Source organism: Oreochromis aureus, linkage group 16 (genome assembly GCF_013358895.1).
Source record: "Oreochromis aureus strain Israel breed Guangdong linkage group 16, ZZ_aureus, whole genome shotgun sequence".
Taxonomy (NCBI): Eukaryota; Metazoa; Chordata; class Actinopteri; order Cichliformes; family Cichlidae; genus Oreochromis; species Oreochromis aureus.
In genome coordinates this window covers 26,844,215-26,859,044 of record NC_052957.1, presented here as the reverse complement: position 1 = coordinate 26,859,044, position 14,830 = coordinate 26,844,215, and the positions used below count along the sequence as shown (strand labels likewise).

The 14,830-nt window shown below is 37.3% G+C and overlaps 1 protein-coding gene across 1 annotated transcript; it reads left to right on the top strand.

The window, feature by feature from the left end:
• The first annotated feature begins 1,776 nt into the window (after positions 1-1,776).
• hacd2 (3-hydroxyacyl-CoA dehydratase 2) lies at positions 1,777-13,286 on the top strand. The gene is made up of 7 exons (XM_031732912.2): positions 1,777-1,993; positions 3,434-3,551; positions 4,397-4,415; positions 7,045-7,133; positions 7,718-7,839; positions 9,305-9,483; positions 10,667-13,286. The coding sequence occupies exons 1-7, from the start codon at positions 1,869-1,871 to the stop codon at positions 10,747-10,749; spliced, it is 735 nt and encodes a 244-aa protein (XP_031588772.1). The 5' UTR covers positions 1,777-1,868; the 3' UTR covers positions 10,750-13,286.
• The last annotated feature ends 1,544 nt before the right edge of the window (positions 13,287-14,830 follow it).

Sequence of the window (14,830 nt, the reverse complement as noted above, 5' to 3'; positions counted from 1 at the left end):
TTTAAGTAAATAAATTATTATATATCACTACATATTTTTCTACACGGCTCCTCATATTTATTTAAAAATTCAGCACGACAGTGGTCCTTAGCAAAAAGGGGAAACTGGTATTTTTATGAGTCACTATAGTGAAACGTTATTAACTGGGCATTACCTTCAGGCATTTCTTTTTATGCAGATTTCACTAGCATCAAAGACCAAAATCATCTTCTTGTGCAGTCAATTGTGACTCTTCAGTTTCAATGACAGTGACAAAGAATTCTTTAAAAGTGCAGAAGCCATCATAAGAGCTGTTTTATTGTAGTCTATGGTTCCCTAAAGCATAAGCACAGGTGTCTATCCAGATGTAGTCCAGGTCAGTTTAACCTGTTAAGAATGGAATAGAACACAATATAAAAGAATGGAATAAAAAAATATTGTTTATTGTTACTGAAAATAGTAAAATGCATTGAGTGGTTGGTGGAGTATTTTTACACAACTAATTATAAATAATTAGATAAATATTACAAATAGTAAATATATGTAAAAAGCATAGGTGTATATACAAAGCTGGTATATACAAAGTTAAAATAAAAAACTTGGTATTGTAGTAGTGTAGTGAAAAATGTATTACAACATGACAAATTTGACAAGAATGATTTTGAAAGTTACACAAGGGCTATGTTGATTTTGTGTGTTGATTTAGAGTCCAAATGACCTTGGGGAAGAATTGGCTCATGAGTCTGGTGATCTGTGTTTTGAATGACCTATTATTAGTGTGGGCAACAGGTCAAACAGTTGAGAAATATGGAATTGAGGAACTAACTTGAATTTGATGATATATTTTGGCTGTGGATCTGGATGTGTGTATTTGTGGTGTCTGCCAAGTGCAATAAGCAAAAATCATTGTTGGGCTTGTTTGTAGAGTTGACCACTAACAGTTGCACAATCGGTTGCTTGGTTGTTTGTGAGAAAATTACCTGCCATTTTTAAAGCAAACTAGTTTCCCCAGTTCTTAAAAGCTGGCCCAACTCGATAGTTAGGTTTCTGACTGCTGGTCAAACGTTCAGTGTACTTGAAAATAAGTAACAGTATAGAATAGGCCTTTACTGTCCTTGTACATATACAAAGAAGCTGTGGAAATTGTGTACAAAGAAATAAACGCATAAAACAATCAATAAATAAATGCATATAAGAATAAGTACGCAAGTAAAAAATCAATCAATAAATAAAGTAAATAAAAATACTTTATTTATTTAATATTATCTTATTATAAATAAGATGAAATCAAATCACAAGGAGAACAATAAACTGGGGATTTATTAAAGGTTGAATACATTCAGAAGCAATAAATAAATAAATATCGTAAACATTGGGTCCTCCATAACGATACTATCATTGCTGATTAGCAATTCCAAGTCAGATCAAATATTCTGTGCCACTTATTTGCCACAGAAAATTATTCATTATTTAGAAAACAAATAAGGCAATGTGAAGAAACACAAACCTGGCCCCTGAAACAGGGTGGCACAAACCGCCACCTGCAATCACAGGACCTGACGCTAACGCAGTCATCCTGCACACTCTGCGGGCAGTAAATTATTAGTTAAATTAGTTAAATAAGTTAATTAGTTAAATAAGGCAAATAAAAATATTTTAAAATAAAAAACTTAAATAAAGGAATAAATAAATATGTTTTTTATGTTTTAAAAATGAATATTTATTTAATTGTTTTTATTTATTTATTTTTAAACTACGCTTCTCAAAACGAAGACGGAAGTGAGGTGGAGCTAACATCCCGTTTCAGTACGACACTTCCTGGTGTGGCCCATGTTCCTTCCCTGACAGCCACCGTCGTTCAGGAGCGGAGACCGTTGATAGTTGCAGTTATGTCGGCAGCTGCTTCGGGGACCAGCAAGGCGGCCCACGGCGATGTGGCTGCGAAGAGAAAGAAGGGACCCGGTGCCCTGGCCACGGCATATCTCGTCATTTACAACGTTGTTATGACAGCGGGGTACGTAGCGTGTTTCCTCGTGCTAATGCTGCTGGGTGGTGGATGATAGAAATGTCTCTGGTGGTGCTGATGGGCTGTGCTAAATAATGGGCGAAGGAGTTCCCCATTGTAGTGTTACAGCGTTAATATTCTTCCAGTTTTTTGCTAGTTATTAATGTCAGAAACGTGCCTAAGCGCGCTATGGAGAAGCACAACTTTGAATGTTGTTCCCCCGGCATCCAACGGCTTACAAAGATTAACATTAGAGGAGCAACAGACAGCCACCTGGCGTGGACATTAATTGTGACTGACGGGACGCTACTCCATACAGTACAGGGATATTATTATGACAGATCTTCATTGTGTGCAGTTTTCTTTAGTTGTTTTATGTCAGAAAGTGCGGATTCACGCATTGAACATGTTGTTTTGTTGGATTACTGAGATTGATTTTTGTTTATTTAGCACCCGCTCAAATGAATGAGAGAGAATTATGAAAATGAAAGAAAGATTATCGTATGCCCGATGTTACGAAAAACACATGTGATAGTTTATAATATTAAAATAAAGCAGTCTTTTTAAAGATTGAAAAGACAATTCAGTGATTTAAATGAGATTTTTTTTTTAAACCTACAAATGAGGGTTTTTTTGTTGTTGTTTTTTAAGTGTATGTTTGGAGAAAGAATACGATTGTGATGGAGGTTGTTGTTTTTTTTCAATAATGCAAACATATGTTCTTAGCTTTTCAAATGGTAGTTATCTTGAACCGTGTACAGAGTAATCCATTTGCAGATTTTATTGCTCTGATTTTCAGACTGTTGCACAATTGAATGGTGACTTGTTTGCTGACTGTTCCAACCAGTTAGGCCACATTTACCCTCCTCAGTATTGACGGCCTGTACAGTGCTTGCTTTGTGCTGAGCACTTAGGGTGTTTTTTCGCAGGCACGGTTTTGCATATTCAGCCACAGCCGCTAAGCAGACCTGCTCAGTTTCTGCCTAACTGGCCCCAGAGTTGATATCAAATGCAGCCAAGACGGAGATTAAGAGTCATTAAAACCAGAGTGTGAAATGAAACTTTCTCTGAATTAATCTTAACTACATTATTTTTATTTAGTTCGTGTCTGACATTTCCAGCTCCTCATTTCCTTGAAATGAGGAAAAATATATACAACGAATGGTAGCACAAGGTGGTCCAGCACCACAACTAAGCACCCACTACACCCAGTAATAAGACCTCTTAAATAATTTTTTTCTTTAACTTGTTACCTGTGTGTTGTGTTTGTCTGTGTGCGCGTGTTTGCCAAAAGATGCAAAAGTCGCAGCTGTTTTAATGGCTGCTTTTGACTGTATGACACAGAAACTACAGACACATCATAGATGTTTATTTCTACAGCAATATCATCTGGTAGGCCTTGTTTTTCATTTGTGAAGTGACCGCATTGCATTTTCCCCTACTGTTCAGGTGGCTGGTGATAGCTGTGGGTTTGGTCCGAGCTTACCTGGCCAGAGGAAGCTACCATGGGCTGTATTACTCCATAGAGAAACCTCTGAAGTTCTTTCAGACTGGAGCTGTTCTCGAGGTGAGATAACCACTAAAGGTGTGGCATAACTGATAAAAACTGAGCATGCAGCAGGTGTATGGTCTGTTGAATATGTGGTATTATTTCAGAGGTCACTACTATTGCTCATATCAGCACACGCTATCAGTTTTGTATGTAGAGACTAGTAATGAGAAAAAAATCATTTTATTAATCCAGCAATAGCCTTTTGAAACATATAGGGCAAACTAATAATGGACAGTGTCTTTGATTCTCTTCAGTGTTTGGTATGTCCTGATAACTGATAACTTAACATGCCTCTCTGCACCATGTTGAAGCCACACAGTTAATGACTTTAGGATTTTAGTTTCTATTTTAAGTATTTTAAAATCCTAAAAATATAGTTTGGTGCAAACTACAAATGAATGTCATTTTCTAATGTTTTTCAACACTAGGTTAAAAAATGTATGTAGACATTCTTTTAGCCTTACATGTGTTTAGAGTAGTCATGCTAACACACATACTGACCCAGATGTGTGTAGTGAGTGTTAGAGGTGTTGCAGTGATGCTGTCCATACGCACTGTATACTTAAAGTCAATATATTCCATTCATCAAATGACACATGCACTGACTGATCTCAGCTTAGCTAGGCGATCAAAAATAGGGCCAATGATTTTTGTCTTAGTTTAGTTACTCTGAGCATATTGTTTCGATAGTATACATAATGTATTATAATGTATTAACGGGGTAGGTATTTGGAACATTTTTATAGGAAGTCTTCTGAGTATAAACTGGACAAACAATAGCTAGAGTTAAAAATGTGTCTGTGTACTTGATTCCAGAAACAGATTGAGTCATTTTCTTTGATCTTTTTTCTCTTTTGCAGATACTGCACTGTGCTGTAGGTGAGTTTCTCCTCAGACTGCACCCTCTCTCACTTACACTGCTTCGTGTCACCAGTGCAGCACAGATTAGATTTAGATCCATGTATTGAGTCATCCTTTTAGGTAAAGCTTCCTCACCAGGTACCCAGGACTAAAGTTTTATATATCTTCAAAGGGTAATGTGCAGAAATGCTTAAAAACAGCTGTTTAATTTGATTAAGCTTCTTTTTTTTTTAACAAGGAAGGGAAATTCTTGAAGGACCTTTGTTTGTGAGGCAGTGTTAACCTAATGTGTTTTTTTGATGGTGGGAAAAGCCCGAGTTCCTGGAGAAAACCCACACAAGCACAGGGAGAGAACACTGTCTGCACACAAAAGAACCTCCCAGGCGTTAGTCCTTACCACTGAGCCACACACTGCCCACTGAAACACAGTTATAAATACAGAAGCAAATAAACAGCATGTTTGGCATTTAAAGTGGGGATATGTTTTGTGCATTTAATGGAAGTATTTTAGTTTATTGAGACATTTATGTTGACAGACATAAGCTATTGTAAGCTAGGCACCAGTGTCAGAAATGGAGTACATTGATTTATTTATTTTTATAAATTTGATCACGCCTTAAACACATGGCTCATAGATATGTGTATTCAGTGTTTAATATGGTGTGAGTATTTTAGGCAGCTCTCTGATTTTGTCACCAAAAGAGGGAACATCCTCTGGGAGACTGTTCGGTGTGCTTCCCATTAGACCAGTTCCAGATAGACAAGATACACCGAGCATTAAAACTCTTCTGGTGACTCAAATTTACTTCACTTTTTCTCAGTATGACCTTCAGTTACCTCTGCTACAGGGTGTGAAATATGTTAAAGATACTGGAAAAATCGAGTATCAGATGTTTGTTGTTTACATTCCAAACGGAATATAAAGTAACCTTGATGGCTGTTTAGTTAATGACACATTTGGGTGGTTTTAAATTTGTAGATAGCTTGTTTCTTTTCTAAACCAGTGCTATTCATTCCAGAGGTTTGAAAAATGTAGTTTAATTTGTGAAATCTTTGACCTTCACAACCAAGTTAACTCATCTTTACTGGAACCCAGTTGCAACCTGTTGTTCGAGCCTCAAACACGTCAGTTATTATAAAGTCATTTTTTTTACTGGCCAACATATGTTTGCAGATCTCATATTGACAAATCGGATAACAAAGCTTGATATCGCAGTTTACAGTTTTGACAGAAGACATAATTATGAGTCGTGAAATCACATTTGTAGATGTAAGTCAGATGTAAATATGTACAGACAAACAAAACCTTTTCACATCTGAAGTGTGTACAAAAAAAGAGGGTAGAGAAGCTGTTTGCTCACGGGGCGTTAATGTGATGAGGAGAGTGGCTGTGGCCAGGTTGGCCACGGTTGTAATGCACAAACCGTTCTCTCTGTTATCTGGGATTTGAAGCTAAAGCTAACTGACCTTTCATACTGTAAACAGGCTACCCGAGGCTGCTGTCCACTCACTCACACACACACACACACACACACACACTGCACCATCATTTATGACTGTCCTATATGTGGAAATGTTACTCACAATGTCTCTCATCAGCATCTTTCTCAAATGTATCTACTTTAAAAATTACATTATTATGATTATTATTATTAGCAATTTTAAATTTCAGTGAAAAGCTAAATTTAAACTTGGAATGTGAATGGAAGCTTAGTCCCACCATAACAACATATGACCCTTGAGGTTCCTAGGAACTCCCACAAAGGTGGTTAGACATTGTGGCAAGTGTTTACATGTCTGTCTGTCACTCTGTGGACACATTTTGTTAGTGTGGTAAAGTCATAACTGTGCAAGGTACCGCCGCAAAGCTTTGCAGATGTGTAGCTGAGGCCAAAATGAACGTGGGTTCAAATATAGTTGTGTTCTGATCTATGATTGCAGGGCCAAATATTGATTTAAAGGAGCACAGATGTTACTAAAATGGTTCATTGTTTGGTATGAACCTTTGTTTTTGTTACACATTTGTAACTAAGTTGTTTTTTCAAAAATAAAAGTATACAAAAATATAATAAAAGTGCTTAATATTTCCTTCTATAGCAGTTTAAGCCATTAAATGCTACATACTGCTAGTAAAAAACAAAACAAAAGTATACATCAGGACAGGTGTAACACATTCAGATATTCATATTCAGAATTAAACTGAATTAACTATTGAAACAAACATTCTTCCTTTGTCATTTTTTCTTCTTTTTTTGTCATCACTTAGGACATATTAATCTATTTTCTTTCTTTTTTTCATCAAACTTTACTGGAATTGTCACTGGGCAAACAGAGCTCTCAGTGACTGCGATGCATTTGACCCGTACAGAGAAGCAGCTAAAACACGTGAAGTGTGAGTTAACACAGTGTACATGCAGAGCGTCTGCAGGCTTTCAAGGTTAACCTGTCTATAGCTGATGGACGGCAGCTGGTGCACTGTAGAAATGTTCCACGCTTTACAATTATTGTTCTGAAAGCGACTATGTAATACATTTTCTGTATACCTGAAAGGATTTTCCAAGGAGAGGACAGTTTCAGTCAGCTCTACTAAAACCAGTAGTCTTGCATGTTTCTATGTTTAGTATTTGTGTTTTGCCTCATCTCCTAGGAATCGTACCATCCTCTGTGGTCCTGACTGGATTCCAGGTCATGTCCCGGGTCTTCCTCACATGGGCCGTCACGCACAGCGTCAGAGAGGTACAGCGAGTTTCTTTCCTTTTGCTACTTGTGTAAGCTGAACTTGAATTACACCGTCCTTCTACGTCGTTTCATTCACTTAAGTTCAAAAGTGACCAGCTGATCTACTGTTTGCCCTGTTTGTAGCTTGAAGAGGAGTAAACGAGTAAGTAACATTAAACAGTTTTACTGTAAGGTTGCAGGAATGAATCGACAGCATCTGTCTAATCTCTGATGTGTTTTATTTCCTGTTTGTCTGAATGATGCTGCACTGACATTTTTCTCAAACTGTTCTCTCTTCCCTTTTACATGAATGCATTTCTAGGGTGTATTTAGAAGAGTGAATTAATAATGCATAGTGCGCTTGTCTCTTTAACATAAAATGTACGTTGTTTTTAACCTAATATTTAAGGATATTGAATGTTGGCCTGCAGTGTGATCTGATCTCTGAGCATCTGACACAAACAGCATGGTTCTGTGAGGGGGGGAAAGTCAAGTTTGGCCTACAGCAGAGTAACTACTGTAACATGATGCAAGGCCGTCTGTTCCCCTGTTCTCCCTCCATCATCCTTTTTTTTTCTGTGTGTGTGTGTGTGTGTGCGCAGGTTCAAAGTGAGGACAGTGTGCTGCTGTTTGTCACAGCCTGGACTGTCACAGAGATCATCCGCTACTCCTTCTACACCTTCAGCCTGCTCAATCACCTGCCATACCTCATCAAATGGGCTAGGTAAGAAATTATTAAAGTGTATTTTCATCCAATGAAGGACTGAAAGTACTAAAAGTAAGAATAAAAGATGAAATAATAAACAACAACCTGAACTAAAGTAATACAAAAGGCATTAATAATTTCTTTAAATTCTTAATATTTAATCTGCTTCCTGTTTTTTTTTAAAATATATTTTCATCATCATCTTAAGAATTAAATGATTTTTAAATATATTTATTTATGTTTTGCTTTGCATATTTTAATATTTTATCTAACTTATTTCTCTTTGTTTGCTTATGTTTATTCATGCTTTTTTTTGCATATTATCAAAGTGATAATATGCAAATTAAAATTTATTGAGTTGCATTACAGTTTAATTAATGAAATGCTGCCATGCAAACTGTGCCTCAACTTTTTACCTATTAGTTGATCGATGCAAAGATAAACAGAAACGGCTGACTGGAGTCAGGTCCTTCGAGAACAAAGCCACTAAGCTGCTAATAATGCTGTCAGTCAGGACAAATTTCAATCTGTTAATAATTACATAAAAAATGTAATAAAAATACTCTCCTTGGGTGTTCCACTGTTAGTTCTCAGCCTGTTTTCCAAACAAAATAAGAAATCTAATTAATGTAATGAAAGGAAAATAATTGATTAATGGTTTTGTTTACTTGACCTCTTTTCAAACCTAATTCAATCCTTTATGGATGAAAATCTTAAGGTCGTATTACGTGAAAGAGGATGCTAAAGCAGTAAGGAGTCACTGTTCATCACATTACGTCAAACACTGCCAAGTTTTTTCGTCGATGTCATCAAACATGCAGAAAAGCTGGTGCTTCAACAATTAAACACAAGCCTCTCTCCGTCTGCATCTACAACCAAGGCAACAGTTGTTAAGAGCCTCCCTCCCCGAGGTCTTTGTTGCTAGGAAGCAAATGGGACCATTGCTATATTGGTGTTCAACTCTGAGTTTGACGTGAGCCCTGAGAGACAGAAATTGGTTGTGCATTTGTGGAAAATTCATTGTAGGATCATGGAAGACAGTCACTGGGTTTGGAGTGTAAGTTATAGAAGAGACAGGTGAAGAGTTTTCTCTCTGTAGAAGACGACATCTTCATCGTGTGCATGTGTCATATTTAATTGCAAACTTTTGCTTCTTTCTGTTTAAAAGGTGTGATTGCTTAACACTTCAATGATTTAGGATCTTTTTTTTTTGCACCTGCTGTTGCTTTATGTTTGTGTCGCAGTATATATTTAAGAGTTTAAGCTTTAAATCATGTCAATGATTTCTGCGTGATTTTAGATTTAATACTCTAAATGCTGCTTTGCATTATTACTCTTAATGTTTTCTATAACCTCTTAGTGTTTTAGGGAATGATTTACTACCATACTGCTTCCTGTTACTAAAACAGCAAATAAACGATAAAGTGATAAGGCTAATTGTGTCTTTCCCTTCCCCTCTCATTAATAAACCTCTGTGCCGTAGGTACACCTTCTTCATCGTGTTGTATCCCATGGGAGTGACTGGGGAACTGCTGACTATCTATGCAGCGCTGCCATACGTGCAGAAGACAGGCCTGTACTCTGTCACCTTACCCAACAAGTACAACTTCTCTTTCGACTACTACACCTTCCTCATCCTCATCATGATTTCCTACATTCCCCGTAAGTCAAAGCCCTGCATGAGGGTTCGGGGCAAAATAGCCCATTGTTCATTTGCAGGTTATTTTTGCATCAGAAACCGATCAATAAATGACATTTTTAGTCATTTAGTTTTGAAATATATTTGCAGACTCCTAATCAAACATGCAGAGCTCCCTGTGGGAGGATTCTCAGTCACATCTTCAGATGGCTTTTTGCATGTTGCAAAAAAAGTATTTCTAGCTCTCATAACTTCATTTAGAGGCTTTTATTTTTTCAGTTAGGAGATAAAGTACTAAAGTGCTAAATTAAAAAAGAAATTAAAAAAAAAAAGTCTTCCCTTTTCTTTTGCCCTTGAAACACTAGACATCTGCTTATGTATGCTAATTGCACTTAAGGATTCACTACTGTTGGTTGGTGACTGCTATGAGCTGAGTGCTGCTTGTTTGTGGCCACCCCTAATATTTACACATTTCACGACAGAGAACCTGTAAAACTGAGAAAAGAACTAAACATGGCACGAAAAGTGAGGAAATGTGTGTTTGGTTGGATATTGCTTTGTTGTAATAAATCTGATGTTCCCATGTTTAAGTTGAAGGTTGAGGGGCTGCAGCTACCAAATAGGATGTTGATGAGTGAGAAGTGATGGACTTATGTTATCAACCTTGTCAACAACAGTGAGAGGGATTTTGGTCCTAGTTGTCTCTGACAGCCCAGTTATTTACGATCTCTATCTGAAGAAAATGTTTTTTGTAACCTAGCAACAATAAGTGCTGAGAGAAGGGTGCTGAAAATGAGGTCATGGCTGCTTTCAGCTGCCTGTGGACACAGACCCATAATGACATAAGCTATTACATAATTAGTGGGGTTTTTAAAAGAAAAAATAAACGCGCATATCAAAGACATAATTACAATATTATGCACTCAGTGGTCACATTATTAGATATGCATGTGGAATCTATTGCAACTGGTTATAATTTTCCCCTTTTTGTGGTATTGTAGGAAATGTGTAGATAGAAAGTTGGGTCCATATTTTTTTTGTTGTTTAGTGGTCTGTGTGTAATTTCTCAGTGGTGAACGTGTTCTCTTAAGCACTCAAACTCAACATCTGTACTTTGACTTAACTGTAACTTGAATAGGAGTTGGTGCACTGATCAGCATTTATGAGAGAATGTATTAATTTGTTCTTTCCCTCTGCCTCTCCCAGTCTTTCCCCAGCTCTACTTCCACATGATCCGGCAGAGGAAGAAGGTGCTGGGTCACATAGAGGACTACGGCAAAGTGGAGTGAGCCCAGTGGCATTCAGCAAGATTGAAACGAGGGGGGAAAAATGAAAAAGAAACCAAAACATCAAATAAACGAGGAACAAAATTACGCCCGCTTATTGGAAACACGAAGCCCGACCAGGTTTAAACTGCCAGAACTGACCTGGCAGACGGTCCAATTATCAAGCAACTTTCTTTAATACAGCCGTTGTTTTGGTTGTACACAAAGAACTGGTGTTATCTTTTTGTTTTGTTTTTTTCTCTTTTATATTATTCATGAACAAACTTACAGAGCTACTTTTGTTTAGTCAGAGAGCTTGCAGCTGTGAAGGATCTGTATTTTGACTTGGGTACAGTTGAGCTGCTGTCTGAGCAGTGAGCAGAGCTCCATCACTTAAAGCTTGATTCGAATTATACAGTGATATAATTCATACCTCTCTCCGCTTCCCTTCCCCTCTTTTTGAAAGACACTAAAAAAAAAAAAGTAGAGTAGATTTGTTGCCTCCCCATGACTCGTATTTTGGTTTCTTTTAAGACGCTTTGCTTTAGAAAGAACGATGTGAAGTCTAATACTGAAAATTGGTGTCTGTAGGTTTTGCAGGTACAGTGTTCGTCGCTGCAAACTGTGGTCCAGATGTTTGTGTTCTGTCATTTATTTTATTTAAAAGTTTGATTACATTCCTAATTTAGTTCAATAAACCTTTCATTCCATGCTTGCATGCTTGGGTTTTCCTGTCCATTTTATTCCTCTCAGCCGTTGTTTGCTTGCTTGTGGTTGTGATGTCTGCCTCAGCTTAGTTTATGTTTACTCTAAAAGCTTTAAAAGTTTCCCGGCTTTCCAACTGATGACTGTGAGCCGTATCCTTTGATTTCTTCATTGTTTGATGTCCAGGTGGTTCATACACTAATTCCTGTGACTAGACAAGTCCCGTTTTTGTTTTTTTCCTGCGCACATCCATCATTTTTCTGCCTTTTGTTTCTTTAATCTGTTGGATGTTTATAGCATTGTTAGCTTCATTTAAATTATACTTTAAGCATCAAGATTAAAGCATTCCTGCTCCTTTAAGCTCCTAGTGTGTACCCCACCTCTTACAAACACAGTCCGTGTGTCTTAAATGGGATGTTTTAAAAAGAAAACACTTACAAAAGAAGTTCTTTTGACATAAGATACGGGACACTTAAGCAAAAAATAAAAAGAGCAGATAGCACAATCTGTAGTAGCAACAGTGTTTTGGGATGAAATAAGCTTTGATAATGTAACACTGCATTGTAGCCTAAATATGTGTTGGAGTTTTTACTTTTATTTTAAAAAATCCAGATTGGGGTCTGTGTAGTTTGGTAAATACGCTTGGTGGTTATTATTTATATAGAGGATTGTAAACTAAAGTACTTTTCATATGTGACAGCTACATGGCATTACAGGAGTAATGATTTTCTCCTGTGGGTTTTGTTTTTTGTTTTTGTTCTTTTGGACACAATGTTACATTTGAGCATTATAATCCTGAATGCTTGATATTTTTGTTGGACTCAGGTGGCACCGTAACACCAGGCTCGAGATTACCTTTAAGTTCAAACATAATGCTTGCAGTAACTGCCTTTAAGCACCTCATCAGCAAAGCAGTATCAGCAAAAAAAGAAAAAACATTTTCTGCTTAAGTATTTAAATAAAAACGTCTTTTTTGTCATATCTCTGGTGATAACTAGCCATGCACAGATTTGTTGGTTTCACAGTATCTGAGATTTCTGCCTCCATCACAGTGCATTAGAGGCACATTGGATTTTTGTTGTGGTTCCCAGAGAAATGTAACAGTAGCCAAAAAAAAAAAAGGTTCCAAGTTATTCTGAATCAGTAATTGCAGATGGCTTTTTAAATACACGCAGAACCACCCACAGTGCAATGCAGCTCTTAATAAGTTACACCCATGTTTTATAATTCACAGGAAAAAACGCTCCCTTGGTCACACCATGTGGTTTTAGATTTACTGCCCCGGATACTTTTGGAAGTCTGTAGTTAAAATAAAACTTGAGGCTGAAATCTCAGAAACAACTATCTCTTGTTTGGAAGGGATTTGTGTACATCATGCTCCATTATGCTGTTTCTTCTAAAAGTCAGTGTCACAGATTACAAACAAGATAAATTATGCTGCTAAAGTTCAGCTTGCTGTCACGATCCTAAACCACTCCTTTATTCTAGCAACGTAAGCACCGAGTGGCTGTAATGTCAAATCCAGCCTTTGTTCTCCTTTTATTCCCCACATTATTCTCCTGAAATGATTGAGCATGATCAGGAATATTTGTTGGAAATGTCTTGCAGGAGCACAAGTGCAGCTTGTTGTAAAACTGCATGAAAGAGGAGATCTGGCTGTCTGCAGGAATGATGATCTATGTTATTAATCTCAGTTTAAAAAAGAAAGAAAAGACACAATACAGAAGCATGGTGTGTTACTCCAGAATTGGTTTTCCTGAATAAAGTTTTGATACAAATGTTTTGCATGGGGCCAGCAGACTTTGTGCAGGTGTGAATAACAAGTATATATTTACAATAAAGCTACAATATGAGAATCATATTTGCTATTTTCGTATATAAATGCATAAACATGACTAGCATGCACTTGTACACAAATAGCCCTAATGGACCATTGATGGTGCCTGTGAATTATAATGCCCTTCTCATAATTTTGGGGGGGAGATGGCTTGTTTTGTGTGTGCGTATGTGTGTGTGCGCGCGCCTTAATGTACCAGTGACTCACTCATACACTATGTAGGTGGGAACATTGTCTGTTGTATAATATAGCAGCATTGGAAGGCTTTACCAGCTAAATACAAGCCAAAACCAAGTAGCCCATTAGCCTGACGCTGTAATGAAAATGGACGGGGTGCATGAAGCTGGGCAGGATAAGCACTGCCTTTCTCATTTGCGCTGCTGTTAACGTATCATGCCTTTGGATGTGACGTCTGTGGTGCAAATACTTTGCAGGCTTGGGCCCAATCGAAATGAACTGAACAGTAAGCCTGCTGACACTGTGCACCACTGTCAGTGTGATCGAATGATACATAACATGCAAATATAAAGATGTACTGTACACAAATCAAAGAGCTATATTTAGATATATGACGAGGAAGTGAGTGCAGAATAAATAGGGCCATTTGTATAATGAAACTACAGACAGCTTAAAATAAAAGAAAGTTGTTGTTTTTTTAAATATAACACATGGACAAAATTTGCAAAATGCTCTCATACTGGATAAATGTTATAATGACCTGTGGGTCTGTCTGTAAGAGGCACGTCTGCTATGGACTCGTTCAGTAACTAAACAGGAAGATTTTACAAAGATCGAACAATATCGAACCATAGAGGCACCAATATTCTGTTAAGTTATGAAGAGCTGAAACCTAGAGCCCCGACTTTTTTGTTGTTGTTTGTTTTTTAGTAAATTTCAGACTTTCCTAGTGAACAGCAAAATCTCTCAAACCTTACAGCCCCAGGTGGTAGTGTCAGATATCTGTTAAAAGCAAACAGAAAAAAACTGGTATTTCTATGTATACAGTCAGGGTAAAAACAAAGTACAAACTTTTTCTGTTCTAAGGTTTTCCACATAAGGGCAAAATGGTCCTTACCAGATCTAAAAAAAAATAAGTAAATACAACCTAACATGAAATTTCACACCATGTAATTATTTCTTTCTTTTACAAAAAGCCAGGTTACAGAAGCAGTGTGTGAAAACCAAAGTAAACTTTTAAAGCTTCAGTAGGAATTAAGAGGTAAGTAGCAGGGACTGCTAAGCAAATGCACTTAATTAACAGATTATCATTTCACAGTTTGCAGCTCTGGAGCATTCAGGTGTGTGCCAACACAATGTCAGTTTGTGAAAGGCTGTGCTGCAACCTTCAGAGGGCTGTGAATGAACCAATGCCTGCAAATTTTAATGAGCTGAAGCGACGTTGTAAAAAAGAGAGGACCAAAATTCCTCCGCAATCATGTGAGAGACTGATAAAGCCATACAGGAAACCAATCATTCAAGTTGGTACTGCTTAAAGTGCTGTACAAGGTGTTGATGGGAGCAGTTAGTTTTTCACACAAAGCTTCTGCTTGGCTTAGTTTCCGT